The 21,650-nt window shown below is 43.6% G+C and overlaps 1 protein-coding gene and 1 long non-coding RNA gene across 2 annotated transcripts; both read right to left on the bottom strand.

Moving 5' to 3' along the window:
- Window positions 1-741: 741 nt before the first annotated feature.
- Window positions 742-9,108, bottom strand: LOC131504045 (uncharacterized). The gene is made up of 2 exons (XR_009257744.1): window positions 6,460-9,108; window positions 742-3,367 (listed from the first exon to the last, which is right to left on the bottom strand). It is a non-coding gene; the product is annotated as an uncharacterized LOC131504045 (long non-coding RNA).
- An 11,328-nt stretch (window positions 9,109-20,436) lies between these two features.
- LOC131504036 (histone H2B type 2-F) lies at window positions 20,437-21,634 on the bottom strand. Its single transcript, XM_058715969.1, has one exon. It carries the CDS (start codon window positions 21,349-21,351, stop codon window positions 20,971-20,973), a length of 381 nt encoding a protein of 126 aa, XP_058571952.1. The 5' UTR covers window positions 21,352-21,634; the 3' UTR covers window positions 20,437-20,970.
- Window positions 21,635-21,650: the final 16 nt, after the last annotated feature.

Raw genomic sequence — 21,650 nt, 5'->3', positions numbered from 1 at the left:
GGGCTCACCTTTACCAGCCACAACCTCAGAAGCACTCTTCTGCAATTCAGCATGTGAAGTAGACTAGACGGAAGAGCACCTTAGCCCACTGCTTCCCTAGTCTGTGGACAATGAGAAGGTTCTCCCTTTCAGAACAAGGTATGATAATTATCATCTCAATAGATGTGCAACAACTCCCAACATTTGTATTAAAAGAAATGGTCATATATAACAGTAGGAGTTTGCACATATCGTTTGGTGTCTTGGACTGAGAAAACAGAAACGAGGATGGCAGGAAATGATCCCATAGGAAAGAGACCCAAAGACCCTCTGGGACCACCTGCAGGACACTCTAGCCTGAGGAATTGGGAAGTGAAGTAGAAGTGACATGCACAGAGAGAGCTCTCTGCCAGCCCTCACAGGGTGGATAGAACTTCAGGGAAAGGGCTCCCTAGGGGAAGAAGATGGCAGACGCTAAGGCCTGGGGTGAAGTTGGAATGGGGATAGTCATTAGTAAAGCATCATGAAGAGCCTTGTCCTTCCCCACTCTCCTCTTTTGTGCTTCCTCTCCAGATTTTTCCATGCTTGTGTCTTTGTCACAATTTTTAATCACCGGTACTGCTTAAATAATTGGTTTGATTAAGTCAATTTCTTGTGTTGCTGGGTGAGCTGGGCAGAACGCTGGATCCTGAGGCCTTGACCCAGCCTCTCCCAAAGATGTCACCAAAGGTTGTCTCAAGAAAGAATTCAAGGACAGACACATCACAGTGAATGAGCGATACAAGCAGGAAAATTTATTAAAGTGAAAGTGATGTAGAGAACAAGGCAAAAGAAAAAAAAAATTAAACTTTCTTGCAACTTACAGCCCATTGACAAGTACTTGAAACAGGCAGAGTGACCTTCCTCAAGGAGCTTAGCTGCCTTGATGTTAATACTTTGCTAGAGACAAAGGGCAACCTTTGCCTGACGTTAGTCCGACCTCCAGGGTCCTGTGAAAATTCCTTTGGAAATTTCCTTTCTCTCTGCCCCCCGCCCCCAAGACATATGTTAGCAATCATCCTCCAAGCATATGGCTCCCTGATACACATCTGAAGGGTCTCATGACTGAGTTTTTACTAGACAGTAATAAATGACCTTTTCCTAATAGCAGCTAGCCCCTCAGGGTCCTGGAAACCTTGCTTCCAAATTCCTCAGAGATTTATGCTATCCCTAACCCTCTCCCAACTTGAAAGCAACTCCTCACGACCCCAGTGCAGCTCTTTCTGCCATGGGCCCTGTCCCTGTACTATAATAAAACCACCTTTTTGCACCAAAGATGTCTCAAGGATTCTTTGACCATTCACTCCTGAACCTGAACAAAAGTAGACTCTTGAGGTGAGAGTGGAAGGAAGAGAGAGAACTTCCCAGGGTTCAGGTTTCTATTTTTATCAACAGCTATTAACAAGGGTGTGGTTTATTCATTATTTGGAGTGGAATTGGTAGGTTTTCTCTCCTCTTCCTTATTTGGCCAGGGGTTCTGTCTTGGCACCTGCCTTGTTGGACCTGTCTGGTTTAATCTGGCTTCTTAAGGAGTGCTGTGAGGACAGGCCTCTGGCCTTCCCAAACGCTGACCATGACTTCCTCTTTGCTGGCCTCCAGGTATCCTGTTAGAACCTAACTGCCTAGTCTAACATTTGAACAATTTGCACTTCAGTCTATCCTTATTTCTGGTCTATAGCTATGACAGGAATAGTTCTTGGGGTGCTCCAAATTGACACCTACCTGTCTGTTCCCCAAGCCATAGTGCTGGGTCTGGTCAAGGCCTGATACCACCCAATACTTTCTCCAGGTGGGTGCCCAGGTCTCCAATTTCCCTATGGGGGTTGGGTGCCCTGACCCTAGCACTTGCCCCTATCTAAGGGCTCACTCTTTATTTTTATTCCATCCAGTGCTGGAAACACACAGAAAATATTGGATCCAACTGGGGAGAAGGGCCCAAAGGCAGAGAAGCGAAACAAATGTAAAACCCAGCAGAAGGCAAATTGTCCCCTGCTGGGACCCCCCCCCCCCCAAGTCCTACCTTTCCTGGAACATCCAGCATCTCCTGCCTGAACAAAACAAGCCATTTCAGCCCAAAGCAGGACAGGCTTGTGAGCAGTACTTATTCCAGAGCTCCTCAGTGGGTTGGTCTAGGCTCTATCAAGCTTTCATTGCCGTCTGATTTCTTCCTCTGCCCAGTCCTGCCTCTTCATTCTTCCTTTCACAGGAGCTCATCCTTAATAAACATCTTGCACCCCAAACTCTGTCCAGTATCTGTTCCCAGAGTCCAGTCTGAGTATTTTGTATGCCATTGCAAAATTTATAGTCTTTGGAGTCTTATAAGACCCATTTGTCCCAATAACACTTCTAAGGACTATGTATGTATGTATGTATTTACTTATTTATTTATGAGTACAAGCAGGGGAGGGGCAGAGAGACAGGGAGAGAGAGAATCTCAAGCAGGCTTCTCGCTGTCAGCGTGGAGCCCAATGTGGGACTCGAACTCATGAACCTTGAGATCATGACCTGAGCACAAATCAAGAGCTGGACACTTAACCAACTAAGCTACCCAGGCACCCTTGGGACATAGTTAATGGAGAACAAAACAAGTTGGTAACAGTAAAAACTATGCACACATGTCTCCATTTTGACAAGAGAACGAGCTTGATATTCCTGCGAATGTCCTTTAACACCGTATCAAACTGAGCTGTTTATGATGCAAAATGTTCTCTCTCCCTCTACCTGTAAAGGAGAGGGAACATTTTCAGTGATTCTAGATGTACTTTTATGAATAATGAAGACTTCCATTTTAAGGCCAGGCTTTGGAATTTCACTAGTTCACATTAGAAGCAAAACACGAGCCTGCTAAAAATTTTAGTTGCAGAAATCAAGAAATGGATCCATAGAGGGGCATCTGGGTGACTCAGTCAGTTGAGTGTCCCACTTCCGCTCAGGTCATGATCTCACAGCTCCTGAGTTTGAGCCCCGCATCAGGCTCTGTGCTGACAGCTCACAGCCTGGAGCCTGCTTCAGATCCTGTGTCTCCCTGTCTCTCTGCCCCTCCCCTGCTCAGGCTGTCTCTCAAAAAATAAATAAATGTAAAAAAAAAAATAATAATAATAAATGGGTCAATAGAATTTTACTCAATAATGATGAAACAAGAAACACGCAGCACTTTGTTCTAAAGTCTCCACCACCCCCTACTGTCCTACATATGGATTGCTTTACTCACTGATCAGCGCCTTCCTGGAGTGTGTGCACCCACGGGGATAGCTGGTGTTCTCGCAGGTACGTTGGCGATGACAGCTTTAAGGGAATCAAGCTCCCAACTGTCAACTTCCATGCAGGGGCTTCCATTGTATTGTGTCGCCTAAGGACATGCCCTCTGTAAGTGTGTGAAGCTGCTTCTGCTTTTCCACATACTCTTTCCCACACACCCTTCACCCAGTTTGCAAAAGAAAGGTATCTTTCACACCCATCCCAAATCATGATTCATTGCCTTGGGGATAAAAAAAAAAAATCTCTTTACCAGAGACAGAGGCACTATAGACCAGTGGTAGGTTTTTGTGTCTCTCTTATACTTATGAGTATTAAGAACAAAGCTAGGTATTAGAGATAAATATGTTGGCCCATGTTGAGATGTTCTGAATCTTGGTGTATCGTAAGAGGTAAAGCAGAATTGATGACACTTCTCAAGCAAAGACCTTGCCTCTTCTTTATTATTAAAAAAAAAACCAAACAAACAAACAGAAGAATGAAACTAGACCACTTTCTTACACCATTCACAAAAATAAACTCGAAATGGATAAAGGACCTGAATGTGAGACAGGAAACCATCAAAACCATAGAGGACAAAGCAGGAAAAGACCTCTCTGACCTCAGCCACAGCAATTTCTTACTTGACACATCCCCAAAGGCAAGGGAATTAAAAGCAAAAATGAACTATTGGGACCTCATCAAGATAAAAAGCTTCTGCACAGCAAAGGAAACAATCAACAAAAACTAAAAGGCAACCAATGGAATGGGAAAAGATATTTGCAAATGACATATCGGACAAAGGGCTAGTATCCAAAATCTATAAAGAGCTCACCAAACTCCACACCCAAAAAAACAAATAATCCAGTGAAGAAATGGGCAGAAAACACGAATAGACACTTCTCTAAAGAAGACATCCAGATGGCCAACAGGCACACGAAAAGATGCTCAACATCACTCCTCATCAGGGAAATATAAATCAAAACCACACTCAGATATCACCTCACGCCAGTCAGAGTGGCCAAGATGAACAAATCAGGAGACTATAGATGCTGGAGAGGATGTGGAGAAATGGGAACCCTGTTGCACTGTTGGTGGGAATGCAAACTGGTACAGCCACTCTGGAAAACAGTGTGGAGGTTCCTCAAAAAATTAAAAATAGACCTACCCTATGACCCAGCAGTAGCACTACTAGGAATTTACCCAAGGGATACAGGAGTACTGATGCCTAGGGGCACTTGTACCCCAATGTTTATAGCAGCACTCTCAACAATAGCCAAATTGTGGAAAGAGCCTAAATGTCCATCAACTGATGAATGGATAAAGAAATTGTGGTTTATATACACAATGGAGTACTATGTGGCAATGAGAAAGAATGAAATATGGCCTTTTGTAGCAACGTGGATGGAACTGGAGAGTGTGATGCTAAGTGAAATAAGCCATACAGAGAAAGACAGATACCATATGTTTTCACTCTTATGTGGATCCTGAGAAACTTAACAGAAACCCATGGGGGAGGGGAAGGAAAAAAAAAAAAAAAAAGAGGTTAGAGTGGGAGAGAGCCAAAGCATAAGAGACTCTTAAAAACAGAACAAACTGAGGGTTGATGGGGGGTGGGAGGGAGGGGAGGGTGGGTGATGGGTATTGAGGAGGGCATCTTTTGGGATGAGCACTGGGTGTTATATGGAAACCAATTTGACAATAAATTTCATATATTAAAAAAAAAAGGTTTAGCTCTGGAGAGAGAGTCCTGAGAGCAAGGCAAAGAGTGTAAGAAATAGTGCACCTTATGTCATCTAGGCAACAAACTCATGCGCAGCCCTATACCTGATTTACTCATCTATGCATCAGGCTGTGTAATAGGCTGGCAGACGTTCGGGTGACAACTCCTTAATCTGAGCACCTGAAGCCAACAGGGTTTGGTCATTTATTCATGCTACACCAAGGTCAAACCAGGAGGCTGATGGGAGGCGGGGCGGGGGGGGGGGGGGCGGTGGCTTGCAGGAACACTGTCAGCAGTTGTGTGGAAGCTGAGAGCATGGAGCATCCCAAACCAGGAATGCAATGCTCCAGCCCAGAAGTGACTCACGACACTTCCACCTCACTGGTCAGCACTAGTTACTCAGCTCCATTCAACCACAAAGAGGATGTAAAATTCTACAGAAGCTGGAAATACTGTGCAAACAGCACAGACGCCAGTGCATAGAGTTAAGATACATAAAAACACTCCGGGAATTGTCAACCAGCTTTAAAGAGCAGTCCCCCTGCATTTTCAGTATTCTAAGTAAAGGGAGAGGGGGAATAGTTCATTCACCCAATTTAGTGTTTCTGTTTCATATTCTGCCTGATTTCAAAAGAGCTGAAACCTTTTACCTCTAACCCATCACATTACAGCTCCTAGAAAGTTGGTTTTACATTTTCTTGAACAATTTAGAATTTTTTTCGTTAATTTTTACAAAAAAAAAAAAAGTACTGCACACTGTATATCTGTGTTCACATTTTCACTCGGTTGCAAACCTGCTTCTGTCACTCATCAGTCATTTCCTGTTCCTAACTGGCATGTGTTAGTAGATTCTACTGTAAAGCAGCATCTTAAAGGTCCCGAATACACTTTTTTTTTTTTTTTAAGTGTTTACTTTTGAAGGAGAGAGACACACAGAGCATGAGCAGGGGAGGGGCAGAGAGAGAAGACGACACAGAATCTGAAGCAGGCTCCAGGCTCTGAGCCGGCAGCACAAAGCCTAACCGGGAGGGGGGGGGGGGGGGGTTGCTCGAATTCACAAACTGTGAGATCATGACCTGAGCCGAAGTGGGAGGCTTAACCAGCTGAGCCACTCAGGCGCCCCACGAATATACTACTTAAAGCTCTACATTCAGTTAATGGCTAGAACCGGTTCCTGAATGGACAGACCAAGGCAGTAGTTGCGGTATGGGCCGCTCGCTCCACCCTGTGGCCGCCTGTGCACATTGCTACTTTGGCTCGTCGTTCGCTTTCACAACCTGCCAGACCTGGTAAGAGACCTCAAGGCTTCCCCAGAGCCGACAGGGGCAAGAAATGAGCCCTCGAGTGGGTCGGCGGCAGCGGCGGCGAACAGGTGGCGGAGAGCACGGAGTCGCGCGTGTCCGATTCGTCCCGGTACCCAGAAGAGCACCCAACTCGTGGGCGGTCCTCCAAAGGCGACGTACTTGTTTGCTCTGGGCTGGTACCTGCAAGAACCGGATTCCCCCCAGGGCCCGGTCGGCAGCTGCAGGAAGTACGGCGGCACACCAGACGGCGGGGGTTGCGGGGCGGCTTCCTGGAACTGCGTAATTGAAAAATTCCTCCGGGGCCGCGGCGACCCGCCCGCTCACGGACTTGGCGTGGCGCCACCTCGCGGAGAGGAGGACTTGGGAGACCGCGGGAAGGGGCGGGCGTTGACCTACCCGGAGACCCAAGACTCCAGGTGGCTGGAGCAGATGGCTACCGGGAAGGAGCAGGTGGGGAGCGAATGAATGACCACCGTTCAGTCAAACACAGATGACTTTCCCAGCAGAGCCAGGAAGGGAGCCTGAGCTGGCAGAACCCGCTGGGCGGTGGGCAGTGAGCCCCCAGGTTCTTCAAGGGCTCCTCTGAAATGCATTCGGCAACCACAGGGCTTCACCCAAAGGCCTGTTCTGTCCTGGATCACTAGAGCTTCCAGGACGGAGAACACTGGAGGGGATTGATGCAGCTGGCAGGGAGGAGGGTGGCAGGTGTTGGGGAAGGGAGGGAGGGTGTCCTTTCATCGATCTCAGACTCAGCAGGGACAATACCCAAGGGTCTGCTGGACCTTCCAAGTCTTCCATCCAAGATGCTCTGGGGCACATCCTATGATCCCCAGGGTTTACAGAGCTAAGTAGGACACCCCAGAGGAGACAGTTATGGAGCAGAGCAGGCAACTAACTGGTTGTGAGGAGGGTGGGTCAGTTGGAGGTCGTTTTTCATCTTCCAGGTTCCATAAGGAAAGCCCTAAACTTATTTGAGCTTCTACAGGAGTTCAGACCCATTCCAGAACACTCAGAGTGTTCCTAACTTGAGAGGAATCCCTAAAGTGGATGACTGGTTTGAGGTAAAACGGGAACAGTTGGGCCCATTCTAGGTCTTTCCTGGCTGATGTGAGAAACAGAGGCAAAAGAAGAAAATTTCCTTATAACTTACAGTCCATTGGCAAGTCCTTGAGACAGGCAGAGTGACCTTCCTCTAGGAATTCAACTGCCTCTATGTTAATACTTTGCTAAGGGCAAAAGGCAATCTTGGCCTAACATTATCCCACCCTCCAGGATCCTGCAGGTCTACCTTAACATATAAAAATTCCTTCAGAAACTCCCTGTATCTCTACCCCCGCCCCACCCCCCACCCGGATATATGTTAGCAATCATCCTCAAAGCATATGGCCCCCTGATCTACATCTGAAGGGGCTCATGACTAAGATTTTATTGAAAGTAATAAATGGCCTTTTCCTAACCATAGTATGTCCTGGAATCCTTGCTTCCAAAATTCCTTAAGACTTATGCTATCCCTAGCCCTCTCCCAAGTTGAGAGTGTATAATCAGTCACTCCTCACAACCCCAAGCACGGCTTTTTATGCACATGAGTCCTGTCCCTGTGCTTTAATAAAACTCTTTTGGCACTGAAGATGTCTCAAGAATTCTTTCTTGACCTTTTGCTCTGAACCCCAACACTTCCACATCACTTGCTACCACACTGGGGAGAAACCCTAGAGCTTTCTGGATTTAGAAATCTCCCCAACCTTCATCCCAGAAGTCCAAGGTAGCCAGACCTGACTGAAAACCCGATGGAATGGAGTCACAGCTGGCAATTGGCTGGAAGGTGTTCAATAGTCCTGAATGCCACCAGGCCAGTTAGACACAGACCCCACAATAGTGGAAGACTTCCACAATAGTGGAAGCAAGGAAACCAGTTAGGAATTTAGGTGGGAGATAATGGTAGTTTGGATTTACAGGGAGCAGTGGAGGTGTTGAGAAGTGGTCACATTTGGAATATATTTTGTAGGAAGTGTCCTCCCCGCCCCCCCCCCCCAGCTTTATGATTGATTAAATGTGGGGAATGTGGGGAAAAAGAGGAGTCAGAAAAACTAGATTTGGGCCTGAGCAATAAACTGATTCCATTAACTGGGAAACAGCAAGTTGGTGTAATAGAGGAGAGAGGAGTGGCAAGAAGCAAAAGTTTTGTATTGGACATATTAATATTCCTGTTTGACATTTAAGTGTAACTTGAAAAAGCAATGGAATATGAATGGTGCTCAGAGAACAATCCTGGGATAGAGCTAAAAATTTGAGAATCATCATATATATGTTGTATTTAGAGTCATGGGATTAGAAAAGACAATGTAAGCAGAAAGTACAGATAGAAAAGAGTCTAAGGCTGAACCCTGGGATGTACCAAATCTTAAACGTGTAGAAGGCTTGGCAGCAGAGGATATTGACAAGGAATAGCTAATGAGATAAGAGGAAAACAGAGAAGAAAGTGTCTCAAGAAAGAAAGAGTGTTAAACTATGTCAAATTCTCCTAAGACTATTACCGGATTTGGAGTGGGATTGCAATAAATATGTAGATTTGGGGAGTGAGGGTGAGGGAGAGATACTGACATCATTACAATACTGACTTTACCAGGGTGCCTGGGTGGCTCAGCTGGTTAAGCTTCTGACTCGGTTTTGGCTCAGGTCATGATCTCACAGTTCTTGAGTTCAAGCCCCAAGTCGGGCTCTGTGCTGACAGCTTGGAGCCTGGAGCCTGCTTCAGATTCTGTGTCTCCCTCTCTCTCTGACCCTCCCCCAATCAGAGAGAGAATCTCTCTCTCTCTCTCTCTCTCTCTCTCTGTCAAAAATAAATAAACATTAAAAAAATCAAAAAAAAAAAAAAAAAGAAGAAGAATAAATTGTGGACAGGGAGCATGTGTTAAAGGGAGAGTTTCCCAAACCTAAGTGAGTTAATGGAGACAGAAAATCTCTAAGGAAGACCAATCGATCTATACATTCCAGAGAAATAAGCTCCCCAAATGTGGTTCTGAGAATATCCTTTTGAGGAAGCTGTGGCATAATCTCCAGTAAAACAGCTCTGGGGTCTGGCTGTGACTGAAGACCATTTCTTCTGAAAGGGCAAGAAATGGCCTTATTGGCAATGGGTTTATAGGTTCCGTATTTATTTTAGAAAATAATCGTTTCCTAACTTGAATTCAATCACATCTTGACATTTCACAGATTTTGGGCCTGGTAAACTAGAATTCAAATCTTAACCCTGCAAGGTTAGCTCCTTGAACTGCAATTTCTTATCTCAATTACGTTTCATTCCACTGTGAAATCTATATTGTGGCCTCATAGTATCTAACTTTTATGGGTTAAATTTATTTACCAAATACTCTTTTTTTTTTATTTGCTTTGTACAGGTTATTTCACTTAATCTTAATAGTATCTGTTTCCGTCACTGCCTCATAATATTAGCAGCTGGCTTTTCATTTTTTTCCATTATCTTGATCAATTTGCATAAATATTGTCTCTTCCCTCAGGGTCTGGTAAAACTCTCTGGACCTGGAGTTGTTTTTAAGAGTACATCGTTGCCCCTCTTTTCCGTTTCTCCTACAGCTATTTTTATTCAGTCATTCTACCTTTCTTAGGGCAACTTTGATCACTTGTATTAAAAATCTAATATTTTGTCTGCATCTGCAAATATATGTATCAAAATACACATATCACTTAGAAAATCTTCTGCATCTAATGTTGCTGACATATTGGTGTACTTTTTCTATTTCAATGTTAAATTATCAAAGGGTTAACCCTTTAATTTTCCTTCAAAGAACCAGATTTTGGTTTTATTGATGAATCCTATTTTGGGGAGTGAGGAAATATGGTTGATTCGATTCATTTCTGCTACTTAAAAATTTTTTTAATGTTTTTTTCTGTTTTTGAGAGAGAGAGAGAGAGAGAAAAACAGAGCATGAGTGGGAGAGGGGCAGACTCAGAATCTGAAACAGGCTCCAGGTTCTGAGCTGTCATCACACAGCCTGACATGGGACTCAAACTCAGGAACAACAAGACCACACCAGGCTGAAGTCAGATGCTCAACCAATTGAGCCACCCAGGTGCCCCTGCTCATTTCTGCTTTGAGCCTAACTTATTCCCCTACTCAAGTTTTGTTGTCCCTTTATTAGCTTTTAAGGTAAAATCTTGCTTTGTTATTTCTAATAGTGCTCCTTTTCTTAGAAATGCATTTTAAAGCTCTGAATTTTCCTCTGTCCTCTTCTTATAGGTTTTAATATAGCATGCTCTCTTTGTTATTATAATTGGATGCTAAAAATTATATCATTTTTATTTTTATATCCTCCTTAGCCCATGTGCTTTTCCCAAAAGTATAGATCAAGGAGAATATTTTTAGTTATATCTTTGCAAATGATTAGTGTATGTGTCCCCTATGGTTTCAACTTTTTCAACACTCATTAAGGTTGTGTCTTCTCACATGTGGTCAGTTTTTATTAGTATTTATGTGGCTTCAAAATGTACATTTTCTACTTTGGGTACAAGATAGGGTGGGTGTAAGTATAGCTCTGACTAATTGTGTTAACCATGTTCTTCAAATCCTCTATATCCTCAACAAGTTTTAGCCCACTTGATATGCCAATTCTGGAGACTGCTTTTTCCCACTATAAATGATTTGCATATATTAGTGCAAAGATTTATCTGTTATGCCCCTTTCCCGCCTAAATACACCCCCCGGTCATGATACCATGAAATACATTTATTTTCCTCAGAAAATGAAAAGTTTTCTTACCTTTTTTTCTCTAGGCCAAGAATTGAAATTCAAATGTTACCTTGGTTAACTTTCCTGCTAATCCCACAACTGTGTTCTCTACACATACTTGCTGTTTCTGAAAAAAAGATATTCATTTAGGAACAATTTCTATTGCCCAGCCCCTTGATAGTAATGTGAAGAAAATTATGAACAAGATAATTCAAACACTTAAAAAGATATCAGAGGAGGGGTGCCTGAGTGGCTTAGTCGGTTCAGTGTCCGACTTCAGCTCAGGTCATGATCTCGCGGCCCGTGAGTTCTAGCCCCACATTGGGCTCTGTGCTGACAGCTCGGAGCCTGGAGCCTGCTTCAGATTCTGTGTCTCCCTCTCTGTCTCTCTGCACCTCCTCTGCTCACACTCTGTCTCTGTCTCAAAAATAAATAAACATTAAAAAAAATTAGAATTCCACCAGCTAGAAACTAAGACTTACACAATGCTCAAACATCATTGCCTTCAACAAAACAAAAATGAAGCAGATGTCTTTAGGTATATTCTGTTCTCCTGAATGTTAAAAACCTGGATGTCAAAAGAGCGATATGGATTTCTCCCATAATCACCTTCTGGTAGTTTATGATTACTGCACTTGATCATGTGAAGTAACAGAGATAATTTGCTCCTTATTTTACTTCATTTCACTAATTTGCATTCTCCATTTTTTGCCACAAGATTCCTTCTTCTGGGGGCCTGGGACTGTTCAAGTCCCAAGATAATCTCCAACTCTCTCCATCTCTCTCTCAAAATACTCAACCAATCCCAAGCCACTACCTCTTTACTACCTTGAGACAGTGGGCCAGCATCTAAGTTTGGTCCTCAAAAGTCAAGTACTGGAGAACTGCTTCAGCCCTATTAGTTCCATCCTCTGCTCTCTGTTTCTGGCTTTGGCCATCTAAGCAAAGTTCCTTGGATTGGTTGATAGTGAGATTCTCTCTAGATTCTTGTACCTCATTTTAGTACAATCATCTGAAATAGATCACCTATTACATAATGTGTTGTTGGCCAAAGAAAAGAAACCTTGAGATCTCAGAACTATCATCTGCCTTGTTCACTACTTCTTGGACTGTAGTTAAATAGGACAGTCTTCCGCAGCACCTGGGTAGCTCTGTAGGTTGAGTGTCTGACTCTTGGTTTCAGTTCAGGTCATGATCCCAGGGTCATCGGATCCCAGGAACCCCCGTGGCCGGCTTCTCACTGGGCATGGAGCCTGCTTAAGATTCTCTCTCTCCCTCTGCCCCTCCCCACTCATGCTCTCTCTCTAAAATAAAAATAAGAAAGTCTTCCTTATATTCTTGGGAAAACTTTGGTTCCTGAATAGGTGGCAAAAACAAGAGTTTCATCTTGAAAATACTGAGAGGAAAAATGTGAAATACTTTAAACAAGCAGAAATGATCAACTCCTAAGTCATCAACCTGGTTCCTCAAGCTCATTTTAAAATTTCTAACTTAAACTTTTCCTGGGGCGCCTAGGTGACTCAGTTGGTTGAGCACCCAGCTTCAGCTCAGGTCATGATCTTGTGGTTTGGGAGTTCAAGCCCCGCATTGGTCTCTGTGCTGACAGCCTGGAGCCTGGAGCCTGCTTCAGATTCTGTGTCTCCCTCTCTCTGCCCCTCATCCCCTCAAAACTAAATAAAAACATTAAAAAAATTTCCCAAATATTTGCAATTCTCCTTTCTGTTATAAGGTGTGTCCTTCTCTGTGCTACCTAATAGTGTACCCTACATCATTTTTATTCACTTGGCTTACTCCTGTGTTAAATTCTCAAAATCCAGAGGTTTCAATTCAGAAATCAGAAATAGCAAGGGAGTATTTAATGAAAGTATTCCATTTTTCCTGAGAGATTTGATGGGAGGTATTGTAAACATCATCTGATTAAAAAAAAAAAAAAGATATTTGCCAGATAATTTAGGTCTTTATAGAGCACTACTAACAGACACTATAAATAAGGTCTTTTGTTTTCTAATGCATGCTTTTTTTCCTATCAGGACACAGCAGACACTTGAAAGTTCTACAGAATCAAAGGCCCAACAAGTAAATTGTTGAATTGCCTTCTTGGGTAAAGGTTTTGAACTCCTTAGAAAAAGGAGTCCTTGGGGCTCCTGGGTGGCTCAGTTGGTTAAGTATCCAACTCTTGGTTTTGTAAGGTCATGATCTCACTGCTTGGGATTCTCTCCCTCTCTCTCTCAAAATAAAGAAGTACACTTAAAAAAAAAAAAGAAAGAAAGAAAGAAAAAGAAGTTCTTATTGCTCCAATGCAAGATCCTTAGGGAAGGGACTCTCAAATCCCTAGGAATCTCTTAAAGCGGTGCTTGTTAGGAAGGGAAATGTGCTTTGGGGGTACAATGGTACTTATGCAGGAAGTGCCTTCCTACCCATACTCACAGTGAGGGAAACACTGATCAAATATTCACCATGTTCCAGCCCCCCTACTAAGTGCATACAATACATAATCTCATTCAGTCTTTATGACAAGCCTAGAAGGTAGGTTCCATTATTTTTCTCATTTCCCAGAGGAAGAAGTTGAGGTTCAGAGGAGGAAAGAAACTCTCCCAAGGTCATATAGTTCTTGGGGGGAGGGGGGGACTGGGACTCACTGCTAACGTTCATCACTACAGGAAGCTGCCTTTTCAGCTAGTATCTTTGACTTTATTATAATCAGTTTGCTGTAAGGGGTCCATGGCTAGAGACAAGAGAGTGGACTGTGACAGGATTCCTGATACAGAGCTCCTAAAACTCTTGTAATTTTCTGGGTTAATAAGGGTGTCAAGAACATCTTTTCTTGTATTTGGTCTTTGACCTGGGTTCTTGACACAGAGCTCCTAAATCTCTTGGAATTTCCTAGGTAATGGGGAGTGTCTTTTGTTCTCATGAGATGGTTTTTGGTGGGCTCCTAGGTAGCTTCAGGATGGAGGCTGGTCACCAGAAAGGCTAAACTTTGATTAGAAGCTTGGAATGTTTAGCCTCCCCCACCCCCCATCCTCGAGGGGAGGAAGGTGTGGAGACTGAGCTGATGATCCCATCGTGTCTACTTGATAAAGCCTCCATAAAAATCCCTAAACTGTAGGGTTCAGAAACCACATTTCAAGAGAGTGGACACCACAACTCCACAGGGACAGTCACTCTAGCACTCAGGACCCTTCTAGATCTTGCCCTATCTTCATCTGGCTGATCATCTGTATCCTTTCCTAGATCCCTTACAATAAACTGGTAAATATGTTTCCCTGAGTTCTGAGAGTCATTGCAACAATTTATCAAATGTGATGAGGGGGTGGTGGGAATGCCTGATTTGTAACCAAAACTGACAGAAGTGTGAGTAACCTGGGAACCCACTACTGTGATTGGTGTCTGAAGTGGGGGGCAGCCTTATGGGACTGAGCCTATAATCTGTGGTATCTGTGCTAAATCCAGGTAGAATTTCTTGGTGTGGAAAACCCACACATTTGGGAGCCAGAAGTATTGAGAGTAGAGGAAATGAAAGTTTTCTTCCACCCTCTTACTGCTTCTGAACTAGTATAGGTTAGTATAAATATCCAACAATTCACACTGGGAAACTTCTAAACTGCTTTGTGGACCATGGTTGTTAACAACCTCCCCTAGACCTTCACTCTGTGTTGTGCTGTTCCCGATTCAGAGAGCAAAAGATTTCAAACTCAGTCATTTTCTGTTACATCCAAGGCTGGGAGCTCTGCCATCCCTTTCAACCCTTCTCTCTCATCAATCCACTCATCCCATAAATATTTACTGAGCACCCACTGTATTCCAGATACAGTTCTAAGTGATGGGGATAGGAAAAGAAAGAAAAAGACCTGCCTTCGTAGGACTTACTCTAGGAAGGTAAGAGGAGAGTCAGACAATGGGTCAGAGCACAGCCTAAATTACTGTAACAAATCTTTAAAAAACAAAAACAAAAACAAAAACAGTGGCTTAAAGAAGATACAAGTTCATCTCTCACATCATAGTCCAGAGCTAGTAGCATAGTTCAGTCATCCTTATCACAAGATTTCTGTTTCAGGGTCCAAGGTGGTTGTCACAGTGCCTGCCATCATCTTTGCAACCAAGCCAGAGGAGACGGAAAAAAGGTAAGGGCGGCACATACCTATTCCTTCTTAGGGCACAAACTTGAAATAATATAGAACAGGAGTGCCCGTTCACCCCTCATTGGCCCAGAACTTTGTCTTATGGACAAACCTAGATACAAGAGAAGCTGGTAAATTAACCTTTAACTGAGAAGCCATGCACTCAGAAAGCACGGAGTTACAGTAAGCAGGTAAGAATAGTTTTTATGAAGGGAGCACCTGGGTGGCTCAGTTGGTTGAGCATCTGACTTTGGCTCAGGTCATGGCCTTGCAGTCTGTGAGTTTGAGCCACACGTCGGGCTTACTGCTGTCAGTCTGTCAGCACAGAGCCTGTTTTAGATCCTCTGTCCTCCTCTCTCTTACCCCCCTCCCCTGCTTGTGCTCTTCCAAAATATAAATATTTTAAAAAGCAAAGAACAGTTTTTATGAGTAGTAGACTCTGATTCAGTAATAAACAAACACATTATTCAGATGATACATGGAGGAAAATTAAGCAAGGTAGGGGAATAAAGAGTATTATGAAGTCGGAGGAGGAGGTGGGCTTATCTTACATAAGCTGGTCAAGGAAGTCCTCACTGGTAAGACGGTAAGGGACCCTTTGAGAAGAAACCTAAAAGACATGTCGAAAGACATGTCGAAGGAAATCAGTCGCCTAAGTATCTGGGGGGGACAGGCTTCCCAGAAGAGGAAATGGCAAGTGAAGGGCCCGGAGATAGGCGGCCTGGGTGTATTCAAGTAAGAACAGAGAGACCAGGGAGTGCAGTGGAGCAGACAAAAGGGAGAGCAGGAAGACATGGTAGGTGGGCCATCATAAGGATGCCACCTTCACTCCGAAGCCATGGTTGGTGCAGGGGGTGGTGGGGAGGGTGGTAGGGGGTGGCGTTCAGATGGGGAGGAGAGCGTGGGAGTAACAGGATCTGACTCACGTTTCAAGAAGTTTACTCCGGCTGTTTTGTGGAAAACAGAGAGGGTAGATGGCAAAAGCAAGGAGACTAGGCAGAAGGCTGTTGCAACCACCCTGGGCACCTGGGGAGGTGGTGGTGGCTTAGGGCGCAGGGCAGTGGCACAAGTGTCAAGGTGTGGTTGGAGACTTGACACATTTTGAGTTAACGATATTTTCTGATAAATCATGGGTGATTGAGAAAAGGTTTGTTATTCACTCACCCTATTATCATCACCCCCGGAAAGAGAAAATTAATTTCACAGGGAACAAGAAAGTCAAATTTCTCTCAAGCCACACTGTGGTGAACAAAGCTTCAGCAGGTTTGAAGGGTTAGGAGCCAAGAACAATGTGACTTGAAAGGTTTTGTAAGCAGGAGGAGAAGCCAGAACTTTTCAATATAAGGACATAAAATAGTCTGTGAAAATAAAAAAAAAATTTTTTAAGAGATACATTAAAGGTGAAAGGAAAATGTTACAACCTGGATGAGGGGTGCACAATTAATGACCTCTAGTCACAGAATATAGAATGATGGAGAATTTCATCTACCAAAATCAGACGATTAATTGAAAGAGGTTGCAGTGAAAATTGAATAAAGCTAAAACTTAAAAAAAAAAAATCCCAGAGGATACTTAATATATTGGTTGCAAACAATATTCCAGCTGAACCTCATGTACTTGGGAAGGAAGGCACCTATAGAGCCCTATCACCTACACAGGTGATGGAAATGATCCTCATGGAGCTTTCCTGAGCCCTCCAGCCAGATGCAACCTGTCATTCCCCTTAATTGAGAACATTTCCTTCTTCCCCCTCTTTTGGGAAAAACACATTTTGCCTTGAATTATAATTATCTGTATACTAGTGTAATTCCCTCTAGCAGATGTATTTACATCTTGTTACCCATCTCACTGCTTTGCTGATATGTTCGATACGGAGATTTGATCACACACAAAAAGAAAACACGACCCTGCTTTTACTTTTCAGAAGTTTGTTGATGTTGACAGTACGGGCTCTAGGATATTTTACCAAGTTCTCTATTTTTGCCAAATCATATAGTGGCTCAACAATAGTTACGAAATGTGGAAACAATCTTCAATAATATCTAGTAATTCCCCAGTCTTGTTCCTTCCTTGCTAAAGATTGACATTCTTTGGAGATGTCTGGCTGGCTCAGAAGAGCATGAGACTCTTGATCTCGTGAGTTTGAGCCCCACGTGGGGTGTAAAGGTTAAAAAAAAAAAAAGATTGACATCCTTTGATAATTCCCACTTTATACCCCCCAAAGAGATCTTAATTCCCATCTGTTGCGCTGTGCTTAAATTATAGTCATCCAAATTTAAATATGTTGACTCTTAAATCACTTTTAGTAAATGCATCGTTTTAAAATGAATATTTGTCTAAAAATGATGGCAAGATTAAATTGTCATCTTTTAAGTTTATATAGATACCACAATCCATTCACCAATCCTTAAAATGATGACTAACCAATTTTTTTTTAAATTATTTTTTTAACATTTATTTTTGAGAGAGAGCCAGAGTGGAGTTGGGGCAGAGAAAGAGGGAGACACAGAATCTGAAGCAGGCTCCAGGCTCTGAGCTGTCAGCTGTCAGCACAGCTGTCTGCGGGCTCGAACTCATGAACCGTAAGATCATGACCTGAGCTGAAGTCAGACACTGAACCTGAGCCATCCAGATGCCCCATAATAAGCCAAGCTTAATGACATTTGACCTGACCCAGACTGAGACTATTTCTACATTTGCAATGCTCACTGGATCGGATATGTAAAGCTCCTTATCTTTAAAAAAAAAAATTTTTTTTTTACATTTATTCATTTTTGAGAAACAGAGTGAGACAACGCATGAGCGGGGGAGGGGCAGAGAGAAGGAGACAGAATCCGAAGCAGGCTCCACGCTCTGAGCAAGCGGTCAGCACAGAGCCTGATGTGGGGCTCAAACCCACAAACTGTGAGATCATGACCTGAGCCGAAGTAGGACGCTCAACCGACTGAGCCACCCAGGCACCCCAAAGCTCCTTATCTTAAGACCACAAACTTTTTTCATCTTCTGGAATGCATCTCCCTCCTCACCCTTGTTTACAAGACTGGAAACGCAACATCTAAACTAGGCTGAAAAAGCTCCAGTCTAATCCTGTCCTTTTGGCTACATAGATACATTGGATGAAGGGAAGCTATCAAGCGCAGTACTCGATCTGCCCCTCTTAGGAGTTTTTAATCTCCAATTGTTGTTTTAACTGGGTCAGTAATTATTATAAAAGTGTTTCAGGTTATAGGAGCAAGAAACATTAGGAAAAAGTAGAAGAAAAAACCTTATTGGAGTACATGAACTTAACACCTTCATGTCCATTTTCTGGTGTTCTGTGGTCTGAGCAATCAGTCAACAAATGTTCATCAAGATGCTATTTTATAATGGGCACTGGAACAGCTTTTGTCAGAGATCCCAAGAAGGATTTTTAAAGAAAGTAGACCCTGTCTTCTAATAGAAGACAAACACAAGAAAATGTAAAAACAACGAAAAAGAAAGTAAGGAACAGGGCTCCACAGTTCACAAAGTTAGTTAATTGCAAATTCATTGTGCAAGGAATAAAGCCTTAAGCACTGAAAGGAGAAAGATTTCCTGTGAGCTATAATGGGATGGAAAAGCTTCAAGGAGTGAGATTTGAGGAAGATTTTAAAGAACTGTGGAAAACCTGGGTGGTTCAGTTAGTTAAGCGTCTGACTTCAGCTCAGGCCATGATCTTGCGTTCCGTGGGTTCGAGCCCCACGTCGGGTTCTATGCTGACAGCTCAGAGCCTGGAACCTGCTTCCGATTCTGTGTCTCCCTGTGTATGAGCGGGGACTCACACACACACTCTCTCAAAAATATTTTTAAAAATTTAAAAGTTTAAAGAACTGCCAGGTTGACAGGCTTTGAGTAGTCGAGAGGGCAACAGAGTAACACAGTTTAGAAGGACCACATAACAAAAGCACAAAGAGGACCTTAAGAGGCACTATAGGACAGTGCGTACAGCATTTGGGCTATGCTAGAAAGCTGAGGAAAATGAACAGCTGAAGAAGGGAAGTTTGGGCCAGATGGCAGAAAGCCTTTAGTTTCAGGATAAGGAGTTGGGGCTTAATCCTTTAGTCCTGAGTGACTCATGATAGCTTCGGATCAGGTGAGCCAACTGATAATGCTTTAACAACTTCAAAAGACCATGAAAAACATGGTCACTAGTCCTCTGGAACTTCAGGATCCTAGGGGAGGAGATCAGATAGGGTCTCTGATGGTTTGAGTAGAAGGCACACCACCCTGGCCTTTTCATTTAACTTTTCCTACCATAAAATGTGCTGCATAATGATTTCCTTTCTTTCACTGGGAAATTATAATTCTCAGTGAGTCATTCCTCTCGCCAGGGAAAATGACTCAGAAAATCTTCATTTCCCAGTGAAAGAAAGAAATCCTATATAGCCCATTTTATGTAACTTTAATTGGATGTAAATTTGAACTCTTACATTATAAAATTCATTTTAAGTGCAAACTTGTCAATTCCTTAAAGTTTATCAATAATGGCCTAATTTCAAATCTTGACAAATGAATCTGAAACTAAGATTTTTCCCTTTAACTTAGGGGTAGGTTTTACTGGGCAAACATTCACCAACCTGGCAAGATTGGCCAGGTTATGCAAGGTTTGAACTAAGGGATCTTTAGAAAGCCATTTATATGCTAACTGTGGCCATTTGCACATCATCCTTTTTTTTTTTTTTTTTTTTTTAATAAATGCACCTGAGAACACCAAAAACCACTTCCCCAAGTCCCCACCTCCAATCTCTCAGGAAATTCAAGGAGAGGCACCTGGGAGGGCTTAGCAAGCAGCAAAGTGGCTTTTATAGCTAGGAAATTGTTACAGACAACAAGGTCCTTGCCCTGGAGAAGCTAGTTTTCCTGTGGAAGAGTGTAAGCAACCACAGCAAATCTGTGTTCTTCTCAGCTTTCACCAGGAGCAAGAACATGCGCTAGGTGGTGGGGCTGAGGGAAGGTTTGACCCAAATGAGAATTAAATCCTGATGGAAGGGAAGTCTGGGTGCTTGGTGTACCAAATACCACAGGAGGACTGAGGTTACAGGCCAGGCGAAGTCTTGGCTGTAGGCACAGTCCTGTACATTAGGTTAGGTTTCCCGACATCCCTGGCCCTTACCCACTAATGCGTTAGCATTCCTCCCAAGAGAGGATTTGTCTGTAGGTATTACAAAATATCCCATATCCCACGGGATGGGGGCAAAAATCTGTACCTGATTGAGGTATGGGGCTAGAAGGAAACGAGGGGAGGATTGCTAGATCAGAACCACAAAGGGCAACAGACTAAAGCAGACTTTATTAGAAACCATTTGCGACAAACGCCTAGAAGCGTTTGTTAGATTGGAACATTAGAAACAGTGGGGAACAGAAAGCTATCTGTATACTAAGGAAAACAAACGTCAGCTGGCCTAAGTTTCGTGTTGACATACAGCGTTAATAAAGTAGAACAGCACCCGACCGCCAGAAATCAAAAAACCCAGAACTGCATCAACTTTGCTTACTGTTACCTGTACCTCAGTTTCCTCTAGAAGTAGACAGAGACCATTTTGAGGACGAGTTTTGTTACCAGAAGAGTCGTGCCACTAGGGGGACACCACCGCACCATAGGAGATTCCAGGTCTTAACCAGGGCAAGCTTAATCAGTCGTAACCTAACCCCATGCCCAAATATTTGAGACCACAAGCCCACCCAACCTAAAAGCCACCCAAGCGTTTAACAAGTGTGGACAGCCGCTTCTTGTGACAAGTTAAGTGGCTCTGAAAAGAGCCGTTGGGGTAAAAGTAGCTGTTCTATTGCGTCCTTTGCATGCCCTTACTTCGAGCTGGTGTATTTGGTGACAGCCTTGGTGCCCTCGGACACGGCGTGCTTGGCCAGCTCGCCGGGTAGCAGCAGACGCACCGCCGTCTGGATCTCCCGGGACGTGATGGTCGAGCGCTTGTTGTAATGCGCCAGGCGGGAGGCCTCGCCGGCGATGCGCTCGAAGATGTCGTTGACGAACGAGTTCATGATGCCCATGGCCTTGGACGAGATGCCAGTGTCCGGGTGAACCTGTTTCAACACCTTATACACATAGACGGAATAGCTCTCCTTACGGCTACGCTTACGCTTCTTGCCGTCCTTCTTCTGCACTTTCGTAACAGCTTTCTTAGAGCCCTTCTTGGGAGCGGGAGCTGACTTCGCTGGATCAGGCATTTTTGCTCGAAGAAACGCCACACAGCCGAAACGATCCGGACTACATTCAAGCGGCTTCGTTACGCGCTACTTATAGAGCCCGTATGCAAATGAAGGCTCGCATAGGACTGCATTTTTATTGGTTAATTTCCAACAAGGTCGTCATACAGGGGTGGAGTCTATGCAAATAATAGCTTCTGCTAGCGCTTCCTTAATGGCTATCAGAGCAAACGTCTTCTTAGCCAATTGAAATGTTCCGTTTCAGACCAACCAATAAGTTACGTAAAAGTATAGTTCACCTGTTTGGGGTGTTTGGGGTG

This window comes from Neofelis nebulosa, chromosome 2, assembly GCF_028018385.1.
Source record: "Neofelis nebulosa isolate mNeoNeb1 chromosome 2, mNeoNeb1.pri, whole genome shotgun sequence".
In the NCBI taxonomy this organism is placed as follows: Eukaryota; Metazoa; Chordata; class Mammalia; order Carnivora; family Felidae; genus Neofelis; species Neofelis nebulosa.
Note: the sequence above shows the minus strand (reverse complement) of the source record. Positions and strands in the feature narration are given on the sequence as shown.